This window comes from Numida meleagris, chromosome 4 (genome assembly GCF_002078875.1).
Source record: "Numida meleagris isolate 19003 breed g44 Domestic line chromosome 4, NumMel1.0, whole genome shotgun sequence".
NCBI classification, from domain to species: domain Eukaryota; kingdom Metazoa; phylum Chordata; class Aves; order Galliformes; family Numididae; genus Numida; species Numida meleagris.
Genome location: NC_034412.1, coordinates 37,533,573 through 37,551,142, shown reverse-complemented (window position 1 = coordinate 37,551,142; position 17,570 = coordinate 37,533,573). Strand labels below are relative to the sequence as shown.

Sequence of the window (17,570 nt, the reverse complement as noted above, 5' to 3'; positions counted from 1 at the left end):
AAGTATAGTCACAAATTATATGCAATACCTAAGTATATACACAAGTGTAACCATAGAAAAAAGACTGAAAAAAATTACTTGTATCATACATCCTGCAGGCCTTTCCAAAAATTTTTTTAAATTTTGTGGATAAATAAATTGAATGTCTTCAGCTTTGGATGTTTTCTCATGATAGGTTGCTTTTCTGTTCTCTAATTTTCAGAAGTTTTAAAAATGCTGCTCTTAAGGCCTGCATTGACTTTTTGTACTGCATCACGCACACTGCCACTGCAGTCTGTTGTGTTCACTTTGTCAACCTTCTTTTCAAACAAGGTGACAAACTCTGATTGCTGACTGTCCCATGCCAGCAGTGCTACTTCACTTCTGTAAAAGTGAGAAAACCTGGCAAGTAGGCAAGAGCCATTAAGAAAACTGTGGAATGTATCACAATTAAGATGCCAGCAATATTGACCCTATATGAACGATTATTCAAACAGTAATTTTTAAAAGATATTGATGGCTACCTAGAATTATGTTGGCCTGTGTTTCTATTTTCCCTGTTTGCTGTTGTGGCACACACCCAATTAGAAATTATCATCTTGCTATTATTTTCTGAGATAGTTTGACCAATATACCTGTGGGAAAAGGTATAAAATGCAGTGAGAGTCATTTCAGAATAACTACCTTTTATGATACTTATTAGATTTTTAAATCCTGTACTAGACTTAAAGAGCTGCAGAACAAAGCAAAAATTTCTTAGGACATCTCAAATGTAAAAAAAAAAGAAAAAACAAAAACAAACAAAAAAAACTTGTACACAGGAAAAACTAATGAGAATCTAGCAGCTTGGGGATGAGTGTCTTAAAATGAAGCCATTTCTAGGCTTCATTCTAAGAGAGAATGCAGAAGTTGTGAAAAATGAGGAAGACAAATTCAAAAATGTATGGGAGCCACAAATTCATACAACATATTGGCAGCTACATGGAGTACTGGAGTACTACCTCTTATCTTTCAATGTCCTTTCACAGTATTATTGGTGCTTTAGTTTGAAATAAATTATGTACCAGACTTTCGAGATGTTGAAACCATTAAATTAGTTCTTGTTCTACTCTATCACCTATTTATAATGCTATAATCCACAGTAGATTCTGCTTACAAATTTTAGTAGTAGAAATCTTTGCACAGACATAAAAGAATAGAGAAAAATATTAAACATGTTTGGTGTAGCAAGGCTCTCTAACACATCCTTAGAGGTAGGGATATGAATGTTTCTCTTGGCTTTCAATGTGGACCATAAGCTAAGTCAATTAGAATAAATACACTAGCCATTTCTTTCGAAAACAGATGCCCAAAGATGTGCTCTGGCTTCCTCTGTCAGGGAACACCCGTCACTGTGATTTTCTGAATGTAAAATCATAGAATCATAGAATCATTTGCATTTTAAGGGACCCTTAAAGGTCATATAGTCCATCTCCCCTGCAATGAACAGGGACACCCAGAGGTCAATCAGGTTGCTAAGAGCCCCCTCCAGCCTGACCTTGAATGTCTCCAAGGACAGGGCTTTCACCATCTCCCTGGGTAACTTGTTGGAGTGCCTCACTACCCTTATCTTAAAAAAACCTCTTCCCTATATCCAATCTAAATCCCCCCCTCTTTTAGTTTGAATCTGTTTCCCTTGTCCTATCATAGCAGATCCTGCTAAAGCATCTGTTCCCTTCCTTCTTATAGATCCCTTTAGATACTGCCAGGCTGCCATCAGGTCTCCCTGGAGCATTCTCTTTCTCCAGGCTGAACAGCCCCCTCTCTCAGCCTATTCTCGCAGGGAAAGTGTTCCATCCCTTGGATCGTTTTGAACCTGATGCAAACAAATACTCTTTAAAACACCTGACCTGTTAGTTTCCTCCTTTGACTTACGTCTGACCATACAGAAGTGATTTTTAAACTTATATTTGTAAGCAGCTCCAGAATGAATACTCAAGTTCTCGCCAGAGGCATGGTCAGGGCCTTGGTGTTAGCTCTGGTGACCTTTCTGAGACCATGGTAGCATGAGCAGTAGTGATTTAACTGTTCTTTCCTACCAACATAGGCATTTGTCCCAGCTGCCCTGGGGGAGAACCCTCCCTGGCTGTGGCTGCAGGGGGGCTGGGATTGGCCATGGGACAGGCCTGGCTGCCTCTAGTTGAGCTTGTGCTCTTCAGAGACTCTGCTTTCCTCAGTGAGTTGTAGCACTCCATATAGGCATGGAAAGCCTTGTGGGACAATGTTATAAGACTCTGAGAGAGTCAAGAGACCCAGACTTGATATGCTGTAGTCCCTCCTGCAAGCAGGGCTGAAATGAGACAGACCCAGCTAATTGCACTCAGTTGCTCTGGGAAGCGAGAATGTTGTGCTAATGCCAGCTGTGCAGGAGATGAGCGGATGCAAGTATGGATTGCTTGTGCAGCACAGGAGGGTTAATTGTCAGCCATGATGGCATAGGGCTGTATCCATCCGTGTGGCACAATGAGGAAGGCCATAAAGCTGTGGGCTGGCCACTGTGCTGTGATTGGCTGGGCCTCAGGTAGCAGGTGGTGAGACGGTTGGTAGCAGGGTGTCGGTTGCAGGGTGAGTAACTGCATTGAAGATATATATATATACATGTATGTAGATACATAGGGGAGAGTGAGCGAATGGCTGCGTAGTGCTGAGCCGCTGCCGTGTTAAACCATGCCACCTTTAAATGTAAAATCCCAGACATCTGCCTAGAGGTGACTATCAGTGGAATGTTTGCGCTTCTTTGGAAGCCCTGCTGAGCACTTGCACAAAACAACAGCACACGGCGCCTTGTTCTGTGGATGTATACAGAGAATGATTTTTCCTAGCTCATTTTTATCCGGTGTCTTTTTCCTTTCTAAAAAATCCCTGCTTTTTTTTTTTTTTTTTAAGAGTTCTTCAGTAGTTGACATATTAAGTTCTGACAACTAAAACAAATCACTGAGCTGTTTTAATAAATACTATATTGTCATGTATTTGCAATCTGATTTAGCTGGTGATTCATCTGTTTAGCTTTCAATATACATAATACAGATATGATTTAGTAGATCATAAATTTGATTCAAAAGATGTATTAGATTTGGTAGGTCCTGACTTCAGTTCAGCATACAATGACTTTATCTGTCTTATGAGGATATATGTGATTTCCAAAAAGAACATATCTGTTGTAGAAAAATCCTCCACTGAAAAGTGAAAAAAATAATTTATTGCAGGGGATGAAACATTCATTTCAGGAACCTGAATATAGAAATTACTTGCATTTATATTAGAATTTCACGGAAATCAATATATTGTGCATGTCTTCACAGTCCATATACTGAAAGTATTATTTTGATCATGATAACTTCACTGCATGTACTCCTGAGTTCTGAACTGAAAGGCACTTAGCTCTGTAGAATAGAAAAATCAATTTAGCATAAGGTGATCTCATTAAATCCTATTTATTCAAGATTACAACGATTTAGTAGGAGATTGAAAGTGAACGTAATTGTTCTTTTATTAATCTGAGTATCTTGTTAGAAGAGAACCACTGATTAGGAAGCTATTACTGCTTGACTTCTTCTAACTTAAATCTTCCAGCGCCTATTCCAAGTGGTTCTGATTTCAGTGATGTGTTTAATGATATCATAAGCAACTATGGCTATACCTTGCTCAAGACACGGCACCAAGATGGAATAGCAGGTTAGCATGCTGTGTTAGTATGTTTCAGTATAAATTTCTAAAGGAATGTTAATATTTTTAATATGTTCTGGGTTTCTGCTGTCTTGCCAACTAGTGATGCAAAAGCAGAAGTTTTAGACAGCCCTTTATTTTAGGAATGTAGTACGGCACTTTGAAGATACAGTGCAATCCCCCATGACATCATAAAAGCTACCTTGGAAGCCAGTTCTTAGGCAGCTCTGGATGCTAAGGTTCCATTGCTGACCCTTTTGGATGCTAAGTCACTGCCTCCTTCTTACATGCAAGATTGTAATATTTCCTGCTGCAGGCAAGAAGATAAAAAGGACATCCACTACCAATAGGTCTGGGTTTTTGCATGACACTGCAACATCTATATACTGAAAATGTGCTTGGATTTGAATTTTCTCCCTGATTTTTCAGATTTCAAATCCCTGGTTTTGGTTTTTATCTTCCCTAAGTGTACTGGTAAAAGTGTCAGGTTGCAATATGCTGCAGTGTACTGTACAGGATGCTTAAAATGCTCATTAAATGCAACTGATGATTGCTTCAACTTGCAGCTACTAACTAGCTTACTCAGTCCAAAAATGTTCAGTTGCATCTGACAATTCTTATCTCCTCTCCAGTGATTCAGGTAATATATCTGAGGTCATGCAGTCTCTCTAGGATTTTTTTCACTAAACTTTTAATATACTAAAAAAACAAACTTGCTAGTCAACTTTCACACAAAATTTAGCCATTTATGTGTATACAAATGCACATATTTAACCATTTATTCAGTTCTTATGCAGCAAGTAAACTGCATATTTCTTTACATTGTGTGTAATAATGGTGGGTAGAGGATTAAAGACTAACAGGAAGCTGCTGGTTTATGGTTGTAAGTCAAAAATATGCAAGGATTTTTGAAATGGGTTAAGCCCATACTTTGTGTCCCAAATCCCATACTACCTTGGACCTGCATTCTGCCTCTTTGTAGGTCCATCTCTGTTTGGCTGTGTTGGAGGTACACAGCCTTTCAAGAAGCAGAAGTTGCACATTCATTGATGTCAGATGTTCTAGTTACTTTGATCTTTCTCATGCATTTTTTATTTGGTGAAACATTTTGACAAACTATGCTTACCCTCTTCTTATGTGTACCCTCTGAGTAACCACCCAGCAGCTGGCCTAGTGAGTGAGCTAGTGAGTTAAAAATATGGGCGAAATAAAGTCTTAATTTAGAAGTATCTTTTTAATATTACTATTATTATTTATTAAAATTTTACTGAGACCTCAGACTAAAAACTATTCTGCTATCTTGCAGATGTATAATTTTGTATGTAAGATGCTAGTGCTAGAAAAGTTCCTTTTTGTTGCATAAGGCCATGTCACTGTTTCAAAAGGCTTTATGAAACATCAGTGACTTTGGCTAATATACATTATCTGTTGTGCTTTCTAAAGTTTTTGCTCCCAAAGTAGTACTTCAGTGGTGATTTAGATCAAGGACAAAATTCCAGTGATGAAAGCCAATTGGTCAATGGCTCTGGCCCTCAGATGTGGTATAGATCCTGTAAAAGAAATAAATCTTTGAGATATTTTTACTAGTTTTTAGTTTTTCAGAGTTCAGTGTTGTTTGGTTTTGAGAGGTTGAGAGAAAAGATGTTTAAGTGAAATTGTTTCATAACAATTCTAAATGAAAAGTTTGCAATGATTAAAACTGCAGGGAAAAAAACAGCAAGAAAAGAATTATTTTTAATCCTTTCTGATTCCTTTCCAGAATTATACAGGGGTTTTTGTGCCACTTCAGTGTTCTACTTTCACGGAAATGAACTCAAAAGAGGTAACCTTTCTGATTTTTTAAACATCTTGTAGCAGTTAGTTTAATAAAAGTTTCTTGCTATAAGTGTTGGAGAAAAGTAGAGTTGAGCTAAACTTACGGAAGAGAGAAATTCATAGGCTTTACTCAATTTTGTACCTGAGCATATTCATCATGCAGTGATATCTTTAAATGGTGTTGGGCTAGAGGAAAAATTCAGCAAGTGATGTAAGTTGATTGAGAAAGAGTTGGTGTTTATTGTGATTTCATAGAGACATCTTGATTTCTAGAGAATTGATCCTAAAAGGAAATATGATGTTTTGCTTTGTGCAGTAGGACAGATTCTGTAGTAGCTGTTGACAGATTCTGTAGTAGCTGTTGGAATGGTTACTGAAGGCATTCTGTTGACCAAAAAGAGTTACATGGGCAGAGTTTACTTTAAACACTGTTTAGATTATATGTTATCTACGTGTCTCCGGCTATGAAGAGCAAGCAATTTATAGTTAATAATTCCTACTGCCTTTAACAAAATGCTTAGTAGGTCCCTTGCCTGGAGGTGTGAAGTAGCTAGCTGAGATTGTGGGAGGATTTATCTTCCTTAAGATTTTCTATCCTAACTTCCAAATCATCCATGCAATGGTGAAAGCAGTATGACTTTTAAATATTTGTTGGAATGATCTGTAAATGTCAAGTTTTTACTTCTTGGAAGTTTCATTTGCTGTAGAGTTTAGATGAACAGAGTAATTAACTTAAAATAACCAAGTCTCAGTGTTACAAGGTTGTGAGTATGAATGTTGTTTCAAAAAAACAAAACAAAACAAAAAACAAACAAAACAAAATTAGGTCTTTTATGTTATGTTTTGAACGCAGTGCTTCTTTATAAAGGACTACTCCGCGTAACCTTATAGTATGAATATAAATGTTGTGTGCGCTGTTGAAGGGAAACTACACATCTTTGAATAATGACGGTTTTCATCATCACAAGCCACCCTTACGGCTTCAGAAGTTCTGCTTTGAAAAGTGAAGCCTCATGTGCTTAGAGCTCCTACTAAAACCTCTCCCCAGCTTTATTTTTACTTCAGAGTACCTTTGCTTTGCCTTTTTTTCCCCATTTCTCAGCCATATCCATGTTTATATTTGATGTGTATTCTTCCCATGCTGGTCTTTTTCTGGTTCCGTGTCTTGTTATTAACAGGTTTCTATCATGGCTGTATCCATGGTGGCTGTGTTACCTGTTCATTTGTGATGTTTTCCTGCAGCAATGCATTTTATCTTATATTTTGCTTTCAACAGATACATGTATCTGTAGACAGAAAAAAACCCCTCAAACTCTCAATACAGGATTTACCTCCTGGTACTTGTTTTTAACAGTTGTTTATTCTAGGATTACTTGAGGACTGATAGCTGTAGATAACTGTGCCACAGCACTTGAAAGTGAAACAGAAAGGTAAAGTTGATTCACTGGATTGTAGAGATAACAGGAGGGGCACCGAAGTTCCTAAATCCTCAGAGATAGGCAAGGCAAAACTGGCATGGGATTCTGAAGGCCTGGGGTTTCTCTATAAATAAATTACCAGAAAAAGGATAGAATCCTGTGGGATATGCCTTAAACTGACAATTCAGTACTTAACTCCATTTTACTATCTATGTTATCAATGATACCGACAGACCAAAAGAGTTTCAGTTATTCCTTTGGAAGTTATAGTACTCTTTCTAGATGTAAATTTACTTCTTTGCTCGTTGCTAGTCATATCCCATAAATGAAGACAGGCTTTTTGCAATGAAAGAGAAACTTCTCTTACCTGTTAATTTTTATTTTTGGAAAGGAACCACTTGATCCAGCTGATCTGAATGGTATTTCATGTTCACAAGCAATTTTTTTTTCTCACATGCAGTATTATTCTGCTGCTTTTCTCTACAGCAAGCCCAGACACTTGGAGCTGACCCTGTAGTTCCTCTTTCTTCTTAACCTTTAACATTTGCTGTTATGAGTCAACCTGATATTTTTATTTCCCAAGAATCTAATGGAGTAATACCATTTTTGAATTGATCTGCAGCTTTGCAGAGTGTAGCACTGCCATGATATCATTGATGTATTTTTCTGTAATGGCCCCAGAGTATTCTCCTCTGTGGTGCACCCCTAAAAACAAACATCCCCTTCCACCATCCCCCCCCCAAAACAAAACAAAACAAAAACCTACCCACCCCCCCTCAAACCTGAATACAAATTGTTTGGAAGAATAACTAAGAGAAGCTTCTTTATTTAAAAAAATATAATTTTACACTTAAATACTAGGTATTTAACAGTACAGACCCAAGTCAGGTGTGGTATGAGCAAAGTTCAGGAGTACTGTTAACATTATAAGAGCTACAGAATGCTTTGCAACAGCTCCAGTTGTTGTATCGTTCATATCCCCACTTATTTTGACATGAGATGATGAAAGCAAGCCCAAGACTTGAGCTTTAAGAATAAAGTGCTCTATTTTGTCTGCCCTACCCTGGTCCTCTTTTCAGGGAATTGGTCAAAGCATAGGGTCTTTGCCACTGGGCTCCACTTGAGCCTGCTATCCAAGGAACATTTAAAAGGAAGTAGGATTCAGTTTGCAAGACACTCAACCAACCTACTACCACTAACTCATGCTGACCTTGTAGAAACTCTTTTTGTCTAGTTAGTGTCTTTTAATCTCCATGAGAAAAGCACCTGTCATGTAACGGTGTATTTTCTTTTAATCGTTGCATGTTCTCTGTTACCAAATAAAATGACAACCAGGATCTGTTCTCTGGTCCCTGAAGTCAAACAGCACCATCATGGCACATCCACCTACCTGGATGCTTGGCTTTTGTTTCCTCTGAGCCTGTGTTCATCCAGTGTCAAATTTAGAGGGACACTCCAGCTCAAGCATGGAATTCTTGCTGTGATTTGTACTGCTACAAATAGCTGTCTCCCAGAGAAATCAGCACTGCTCATCCTCAAAGATGGAGCTTGATCTTGGACCACCATTTACTTATTTGTAAGCACGAAGGCTTTTACAGACGTTCCCCTGGCTCTAAAGTGAATGTTGAGCACTCAAAAAAAAAAAAAAAAAAAAAAAAAAAAAAAAAAAAAAGGTGCCTAGGACCGAACTTCTCAACCTCATTTCTCTTAACACAGTCTTAACTAGGAGTGGTAATAAGGAATTATTTTATTTATTTATTTAAAATAAGGCCAAAGAAAAATACATCTGAAAAGATTCTTAGGAGGTGTTTTGGAGCAGTATTATTCAATCTCCAATCAGCTGATCTGTGGTAATTCATAAAGCTTCTTAAGGTGATCTAGAAAGTGACTTTCAAATCTGAAAACCTTGTACGTATGAACCACTGAAACACAATCTCAGTTATCTTCATTAAAAAGAGAAAAAGGATCATAAAGTTACATTAATTAGTATTTTAAGAATTAGTTACATAAATGTACATAAAAGCTAAATACTTCGAATAATTTTTCCTGAATGTGCCAGCTAAATCAAATACAAGATGATGCTTATTTTTCTCAAATCTATTGTCCACTCATTAATTGAATAATTACATTTATCTAACTGTTGACCCAAAGCAGGATCAACTGTAGCTACACTGTTCCTGCATAAGCTTACCAAACCTCCAGCAACCGCGGTGCTCAGCAGGGTCCTGTAACAATCTATTCCAGTGTGTTCTATCTGAGACATCATTTTTCCTCATTATCAGCCTGTATCTTCTACTGCAAATTTAGTGGTTGATTTCTTGTCTTGTCAGTTGTGGACAGAGAGTATACTTCACAAGTAACTATGTACAAAAGACTTTTGATTTTCTCATTCTGTTGTTATAACAATCGTCCCTGTGAAGCCAACGCATTTTATGTGTGTCAAAAAAAAAAAAAAAAAAGCTGTTTTCTATGAATAAAAATGAAGGTGAATTATATGAGCATCCCCAAAAGTCTGCTGTTGCTTTCGTTCTAGTTGTTGCGTACCCTCCTACCAGCTAACTTCCAAATGTATCATGAGAAGTAACATGTTTAATGACAGCACTCCAAGATTATTCCTTTCTATTTAATAGTCAGTAGGAATGCACTGGGGAGCAAAGGAGAGAGTTTAGGTTAGAATAACAGCTTGGAGTTAGAGTGTGGAGTGAATTTGTCAGAGACAACCTAGAAGAATAAGGCCCTGCTTATTGCATCTGCTCGTATTAAAATTCTCCCTTGACTGAATACAGCTACTTCAACATTGACTTTTACAAGAATCAGATCAGGAACTCCAGGGTAATTTTGAAGAAGTATTTTCAATGATTAGAATTAAGAGATTTCAATAACAAGAAGTTTCAACACCAAGAAGTTACCCTGCAGTGACGGTATCAAACTTTTCTGCTTCCTGTGGTGCATTCAGAGATCAGCTGCATTGCACTGAGAATACAGAAGTCTGTCTGACAGAATAATAGGAAAACTGCAACCTTATAAATCGTCACAAAAGAGGTGAAAATTGATGTCTTAAGAAAATGGGATTATTTTTTTGCTCAGATATGAGGATAAGGGAACAGGTAGTATTTCTGGACATCTTTGACAAAAGGGAGTAAAAGCTCTATAGGATCTACAGTCACAAAAAGTAGTATTTTAGTTGGAATTGCGACAGTGTGATAGGCTGAAGGTGAACTTTTTCTGCATTATCCTTCACATTTAGAAAAATTGTTTTCACCTGTGCTGTAATTCTAAGATTATTTTAAAGCTTTAAATTCAGGAACAGGGATATTGATGAAAACCTTATCTTCAAATACATCAGTAGTTCATATTTAGGAGGAAAATGCTCGTGTCATACCTCTAAATACCTTGATAATATTCTCTTTGCTCCTTTGTTTCCCTCCAGTTTGCTTCCTACAAGATATTTATCATGGAACCTACTGTCAAGGAATTACATATATAAATATAAAATATACATATATTTACATAATTGTAGATCTCTTCTTCATATTTTTTTCTTTCCAGCAGAAATTATTATTCATGTTATTATTTATGGTAATAAACAAAAATATATTTTGAAAAATAAATTTGGCATAATCTCAAATATGTTCCTGCTGCTTAGTATTTCATATTGCTCGCTATTACAGAGAATCATTTGATAACATATATTATTTGGAAACATCACATAGAATACTCCAGGCTTATAACAAACAACATTCAAACCTTTAAAAGTCAGGAAGATGCTGAAGGCTGAAGAAATTGAAAGTGTTTCTGGAAGACTAGACAATGTGCAAAAAGAAAATGAAATGATTTATCCTTGCTTAATTATGAATGTCCTTGGAATGACTAGATACAATTCGAAGAAGTATGAATATATGTATGTGAATGTTCCTTTTAATTTCTGACACCCTCTTACCCTTCTGAGTCTTCCCTCTGCCTGGTCACCCTATAAAATATATTTTCAAGAAAGGCAGAAAATGTTGCGACATCTGCCCCTCAGTAGCAGATGAGGATTCATTTAGGGTTTGTATCTGTATGCACTACCATTTCTGTCTGGTGCAAGTAACCTTTTCTGTTGCAATGGGATTCAGGAATGCCTCTATTCTTAGTTTTAGTGAACTCAAAACTGAAAGGAACTGTTAAAATAATCTAGACTGGCTTCCTGTGTAATGTGGCTGAGGAATTCTTGCACTTCATTTTAACATGTTGGGCTTTCCTACCTCTCTTTGTCTGACTAAAAAGCCAGTTAGTATTTGAAATCTTCTTACCATGTAGGTACATTCAGACTGTGATTTATTACACAGAACTTCTGTTATTACAGAATATTTTCATTCTCATGGTAAATAAGAAAATGAAAAGTTGATAGTTGACAGAAAGGTTTACTGTTTGAACCCTTTTTTATGGAGGGCAAAACAGTAAGTGTTCTTGGTTTACAAGCAAGTAAGTAATTTGATTTCTACTGATTTCTTTGGAGATATCGTCCGTATTTGCTGAGGATGTTTTTAAAGAACCCTTGCCCTTTCAACTTCTGTTGGATCTTCCTTTATTTCTAATGGTGTGTTCGTTTTAAACAACCCACACTACCCCCAAAATCCACTACCCCGTCCCAAACAGAAACAACCAGCCAAAAATCCCCCACACCAACGCTCCTCTCCCATCCCCCAATCTCAAGTAACATGCCCCCTAACCCCATTTAATATTTGCACACACTGTTTCATACTCTACAGATCTGAATTTGTCTCATTCCTCATTTGACCAACAAATCCAAATTCCTTTCTCCCTTGTTTTTTGAAGGAGTGGTGAAAGAAAATGCATTCTTCAGTGTTTTCAGCTGGTGACTGTATTTTTTTTTTTTCTTTTCTGCCTATTTTGAACATGAGTGGTGATAAGGCAAAAACTTTTTCTTAACTCTACTATTGTCTATTTTCCCAATTTCCTGGAAATTAACAGCACCAAGCCCTTTTGATCAGGAGCAGTGATATCATTTACATTCAGCAGTGTCTAAATATCATCTATGTATGTGGCTTCTTTATACATTGCCTGTTTGTATTCCTTTAAGCAGCTGAGACATTCTCACTGGCTTCCACACTTTCAGCTGATTTACTCAAGTTTCTCTCACTGTGAGCAAATCACTTTTTTACATTCTGTTGACGAAAGTAAATAGATTGACCTTCTCTTAATGTAGATTTTTCTGGTGTCAGATAATCTTTTAATTCCCTTCTGAATCTTTTCAATTTTTTAATATATATTTTTAAATGCACATTTCAGAGTAAACACAGTATTCCAGCACTGGTGGCATCAGTATAAACATGGAAATAATGGAAAACATCAACTTCTTTTTAATATTCCTTTACTTTTCTAAGGATCCAGTTAGTTCCTTTAGCAGTAGCTTTGCGCTGTGTGTTGACAGTTTCTTACCCACCTTCAGAATCACTTTTTTCCAATTCCCCATCCTAAACGCGGCCTGTGTTCCCTTTGCCTAGATTTATGACTTTTCATTTTTCTTTATTAAAATTTATCTTGTTCAAATGAAGCCACCTAACCATTTGAAACAAATTATTCTGTAGAACACTTGCCTCAGTCCACCAATTTTTGCATGCTCTGCAAGTTTTGCCAGCAATTGCTTTGTATTTTCTTCCAGATCATTGAAAATGATACAACTAAAGAGGTAGATACTTGCTAGCCTATATTATAAATACTGTGATTTTATAGGCAGTCCTCATTTATTGTAGGAGTATAGAGTATATTTTCAAAAGTTGTAACTAATTATTTTAAAATAAATCTAATAATTTGTATGTTGTATTTAATACTATCCATCCCTCACCCCAAGAAATTAGCAAAAATGTGACAGATATGAAAACAAGCCAAATGCTTTACAGTTTTGTAAGTACTGTATATTAACCATTTTTATTCTCCCATGAAAAACTCTAAAGCTTGTAGACAGAGTGCTCAAGGTACAATCCTCCATTTCCATAAAAACAATTAAACTTTTGGGAAAGATGAGAAAACCACATTTCACAATCTTTTTTCTTAATAGAAGGATATATATTATATATTATTATTAATATCAATGTTCATCTGCATCTTTAGTAGGCAGGCTTGTGAAGTTAAACTGGGTCAAAACTATGAGGATGATGATTGTGATGCAGGAACCTGTCTAGCTCAGTTGTGCAGGAGGATTGTGAGAACAAGGGCTGCGTTGTGGTCAGCCTACATAAATTTTCTTAGGTCTCAATTTTGTAAGCTCCCTGGGTAACGTTAAAGGTTGAAATCACTGGTGGAAAAGACATGATTTTGTTTCTCACTTGGAACTTTTTCTCTCAGTAATCTTTGTCTAGTAACTAGTACAGTGACTTGTCCACATTGTTACATCAAAGAATTGTCCAATCTTAATTGCATGGATAAAACTTGTGGAGAAAAATGTTTTCATAGAAAACAAAAATTGGAGTAATATTTTATTATTTCTTCTCACCCTATGTTGATGAGCTGTGATAGAAAATCTCATTTCTTCAGACTCCCCAGTAGAAACAGCAAGGAACATTCTCTGAACCATTTAATTTCTGATGGTTTTAAAGCTTGTTAGTTTGCTGACTGCATCGAGCCTTCTTAGTAAACAGAAGCTGGTAAAAGAACCAGACATTGGAAAAAAGTTTCTTTCAGTTACGTAGAGAGTAATGCTTCATGAAACTCCTCAACTATTTATCTAGATGGCTTACCCTGAACTATTCTTTTTTTTCATCCTTAAAGCCTATGTCACATAAATATCATAATATTATAGAGGATCGTCTTGTTTGCATGTACAAAATGGCTTCTTTCTACTTTTTTTTTTGTGTTGGTACTACCTGAAAAATTGTAGAAGGGTTCCTACAACACATAGGGATAACTATACAGATACTTTCTTTTTAGAACTAGTGTTTGGGATACTCACTCAACTGACCTTTTCTGAATGTACATTGTGCTTACGAAGTAGTTCAAATGTATAAGCAGCTGGAAGGGGAATATTCTTCATAAAACTGCAAATCAATTTTTTTCCTGAAGAAGCAGTCTTGATAATTCATTTTTTATTTGTAATGAACAAAACTATGCTACTTGAATAAACATAAAAATTAAAACAGAAGTGTGATGTATCACTTGTGCATTTACAACATGAAGCGATGTGCATTCACAGAATTTTTTTTTCTGCAGGGAAATTATTTGAAATTATATACAAAACATTGTTTTCCATAGATATATGTACAATAATGTACATAGATACATGTAAAAATAATTTTAATCTGAGTAAACAGTTTTTCCTGGTGTAGGCCACAAAATTATCTACCTATACAAAATATCTCAACCTGCTACATGCAGGCAAATATCTCATTGGTAATTTACAGTGATCCATCTCTTTAGAAAACTATATTCAGTGCCTCTGCAAACAAAAGTATTCTTTTCCACTCCTTCACCTGGAGTTGCCTCCACTTAGCTTCCCATCTCAACTCTTTCCTGAAACTTTTCTCAGCTAGCCGAATTTGAGAATTGCTTTGAATGTATTCCACACTCTTTTCTCCTTTGTTTTCTTTGTCCTTGACACTTTCAATTCACTTTTTCCTTTGAAAATAGTATCTTTTGCAGCTTTTGGTGAAACTTTCTTCTAATTTTTTGCACACTTCCCTGCTTAATTCCACGACATCCTTCAGTATGCTGCAAACTTTCTATGTGTTCATGAAGAGCTTTCTCTCTGCACTGTATCTGCTGCTGTTTTTATATTGATGACTTGTTTTTGACCCATCCCCTGCAACTACATGTCTTGGTTTTCATTACCCCTTTTGATAGTTCAGGTTTACTATCGCTGAATGCATCTTCTTTCAGTTGCCGATTACCTCTCAATCATTTTAATGTTTCTCTCACTAAATTACATTATTTCTGTTTGTTATCTTTTCTTTCTATTCTCTGTATTGTCTATTCTCTATTCTTTCTCTTCTCTCTATTCTCTGTATTTGAGCTTGTTCCACAGCTTTACTTTTGTTGTATGTATTTTTGCCTCTATTTTTGGTATCTTCAATACTTTCTAAGCCTCCTTAATGAAAACAAATTTAGTGAGCACAATTGTTTTTTTTTGCCTTTCCAGTGGCTGACAAGTTCATATCCTTGTTGAGACAACTGTACAGGAAACTGCTCCTTTTTATGTATCCCTTCTAATGCTGATGTAAAACTAAATGTTTCATGAAAATAATTAATTTGTAATGTTTATGGAAGAGGCAGTTGAGGATAGCTGCATTTTATTCTTTTTCCCAATAAGTCTTAAAAGTGTAATTATCACCCAGCACTTCTAAGTTACCAACCAGAAGACTGTGCTGATTCTGATAATTGAAAATTTTCTCATCTGGGAACTAAGAAAGGATAAATGAAATGATGTGGTCCCCCCAGACTGTTTCAAAAGGATGAAATCAAGAGGAGAATGAAAAGTCTATCTTACAACATCTGGAGCAGTGTTGGTTGGAGAAGAAATCATATGCTTGGGGAACCTACAACAAATTCAGATTAAGGATAAACCTCTTGGGGGAAGGTCTCAGATAATAAAATTTTGATAGAACTTGTTAAAATTTGCTGTTTACTTTTCTATCACCTGTGTCTATTAAATAACTTTTAATGTGTATTTAGGTGGAGAGGGGCAGTCCAGGAATAGCCTGAGCATATTAACCTACTTTATTTGTGCCGTGGAAAGATGTGGTATATTTGCTTTGTAGTAGCTTGGAGAAGTGTGTGCCACCATATAGAGCATAACAGATGTGGGTTTTGTTGGACTAAAATGAGGGCTGGTGTCTTTCAGAGATGGGGAGCCAGGAGTTCCTGGGAACTTGTTTGTATCTAATTAAAACTAGAAATTCTGAGATGATTCTCTTTTTTTTTTTTACCTCTTCCTGCTCATCTGCTGCCCTTCTCCAGTCTGGTCCTGTGCTTTCTGCTCCAGCACAAAAGCTGCTTCTCTTTGCATCCCTTTTCTATCATTGCAATGGGAACTAGCTTGGTTGCAGAAGGATATTTTCACCTAGTGCTAGACTAGTTCATGCAAGATGGATGCACCCCTTCTTTGTTAAAGTGGTATTACAGTGTGTGGCAAAACCTGGCTCAGAGTCTAGATGGAAGAGGAACTTTCTAAAATACTATGTAGTTACTGCTGTAATTAACCTCTGCTGAGCTAGTAAATATCCATAATGTTAATGTCAATTCTTCATTAATTTTACCTATATGAGCACTACTAAACAGACTAATATAATGATCCTTATTAGCACAGGAACCTGAGCAGTTTTTTTCTAGATAAGACAGGGATTGTTCTACTTCATATCTGTGAACTACCAACCAAGCTTTTAAATGGGATAGAATACTAAATAGCAGAAACATGTTAAAAATATAATTACAAGTATTTGACTACATTCATAAATGGCATAATGGAGCAGCTGTATTATTAAGCTGTTCTCAAGAAATTAAATTACTTTGACAATAAATGTAAATGACTGTTATTTAAATGGAAGACTATTTCCATAAAATAGGCCAATGGTAAGTGACCAGCTGCTAAGTAGGTGTGAAATCTAATCTCAAAGTTCTGGGTCAGGGATGGATGGTTTCTTGCCAAAGATTTTCATATTACAGCACTTAACCTATAGGTAAAGATTTTGGGATCAGGAGACATTTGGAGATCTGAAAACTGCAGCTTAATTTATTCCTTTTTTCTTTCATATTTTTTAAGAACAAGGTAGTGATTTTCATTGAAAAAAATACAATGAGTTCTCTTAAATGCGAATAAAGCATAAGTGAAATGATACAGGGAAATACTGTTTGATGTGTGGCATTTCTGAGATAACTTTATTTCACTGTTATTTTATATTGGATATTGGAGATAATTCCGTGCAAAAGAAATAATTCAAAACTATCATCAACTTAATGACATATATCTACTTTATCAACAGAAATGCAAAGGATCCATATCTTCCCAGAAACTTACTGTGCCTTATTGCCACTGGGCCTCAACTCAGACTCCTGTGAGTGCTGCTTCTATTGTGGAAAATAATGCCAACTCTTATGACACCAAAACTTTTGGAATGGCAAGACCAAAACTTTTTCAGCAAGATTCTTGGTTAGAAGAAAGGTTCTACAAGTTACCTGAAAGACCACATTATGGAATATCCAACCCTATGTTTTCTGAGAAGGCTTACAAGGCTTATGTCTACCTATCTCCACGGTACACTGTGGAACAGGAAGGTGAGAAGCCTTTTATTTCATGTCATTTTTAAAACAGGAGGAAATTCAACAATTCACTGCTTGCTCACTGCTGCCTTTTTTTTTTTTTTTTTTTGAGTCTACATTTAACATTTATATTTTTCTATGTTATTTAATAGTTCTGTGTGGCTGATGAGCATCCTTAGAATCTTTTTGAAGTCTGAGCATAGTATATATATACTAGTTTATAAATAACATACTCTAGTAAAAGTATACAGTGGAAGAAAATATTGGAGAGTTTGTTTACTGTTTCTCACAAAAACCCACAAATTTCTGTGGAAAGCAGATGAGCTAATGTCGACGGTTTACGGGCGTTAGGCCCGATTCCGTGACAAAGGGGACGGGGGACCCAAGGGCCCACGTCCCGGG

General features: G+C 36.3%; 1 protein-coding gene across 12 annotated transcripts in view; it reads left to right on the top strand.

Moving 5' to 3' along the window:
• Window positions 1-17,570, top strand: part of IQCM (IQ motif containing M) — a 189,092-nt gene that overhangs the window by 66,497 nt on the left and 105,025 nt on the right. For 5 of the 12 annotated variants that reach the window (XM_021396546.1, XM_021396544.1, XM_021396549.1 and 2 more), the window contains 3 exons: window positions 3,592-3,693; window positions 5,444-5,506; window positions 16,892-17,183. In XM_021396546.1, coding sequence (XP_021252221.1) covers window positions 5,492-5,506; window positions 16,892-17,183 — 307 coding nt within the window. In that variant the 5' untranslated portion in view covers window positions 3,592-3,693; window positions 5,444-5,491. Of the gene's footprint in view, window positions 1-2,522; window positions 2,584-3,591; window positions 3,694-3,908; window positions 4,035-5,443; window positions 5,507-16,891; window positions 17,184-17,570 lie in introns of those variants that run through there. The other 7 variants (XM_021396554.1, XM_021396553.1, XM_021396552.1 and 4 more) reach the window with 4 other exon arrangements.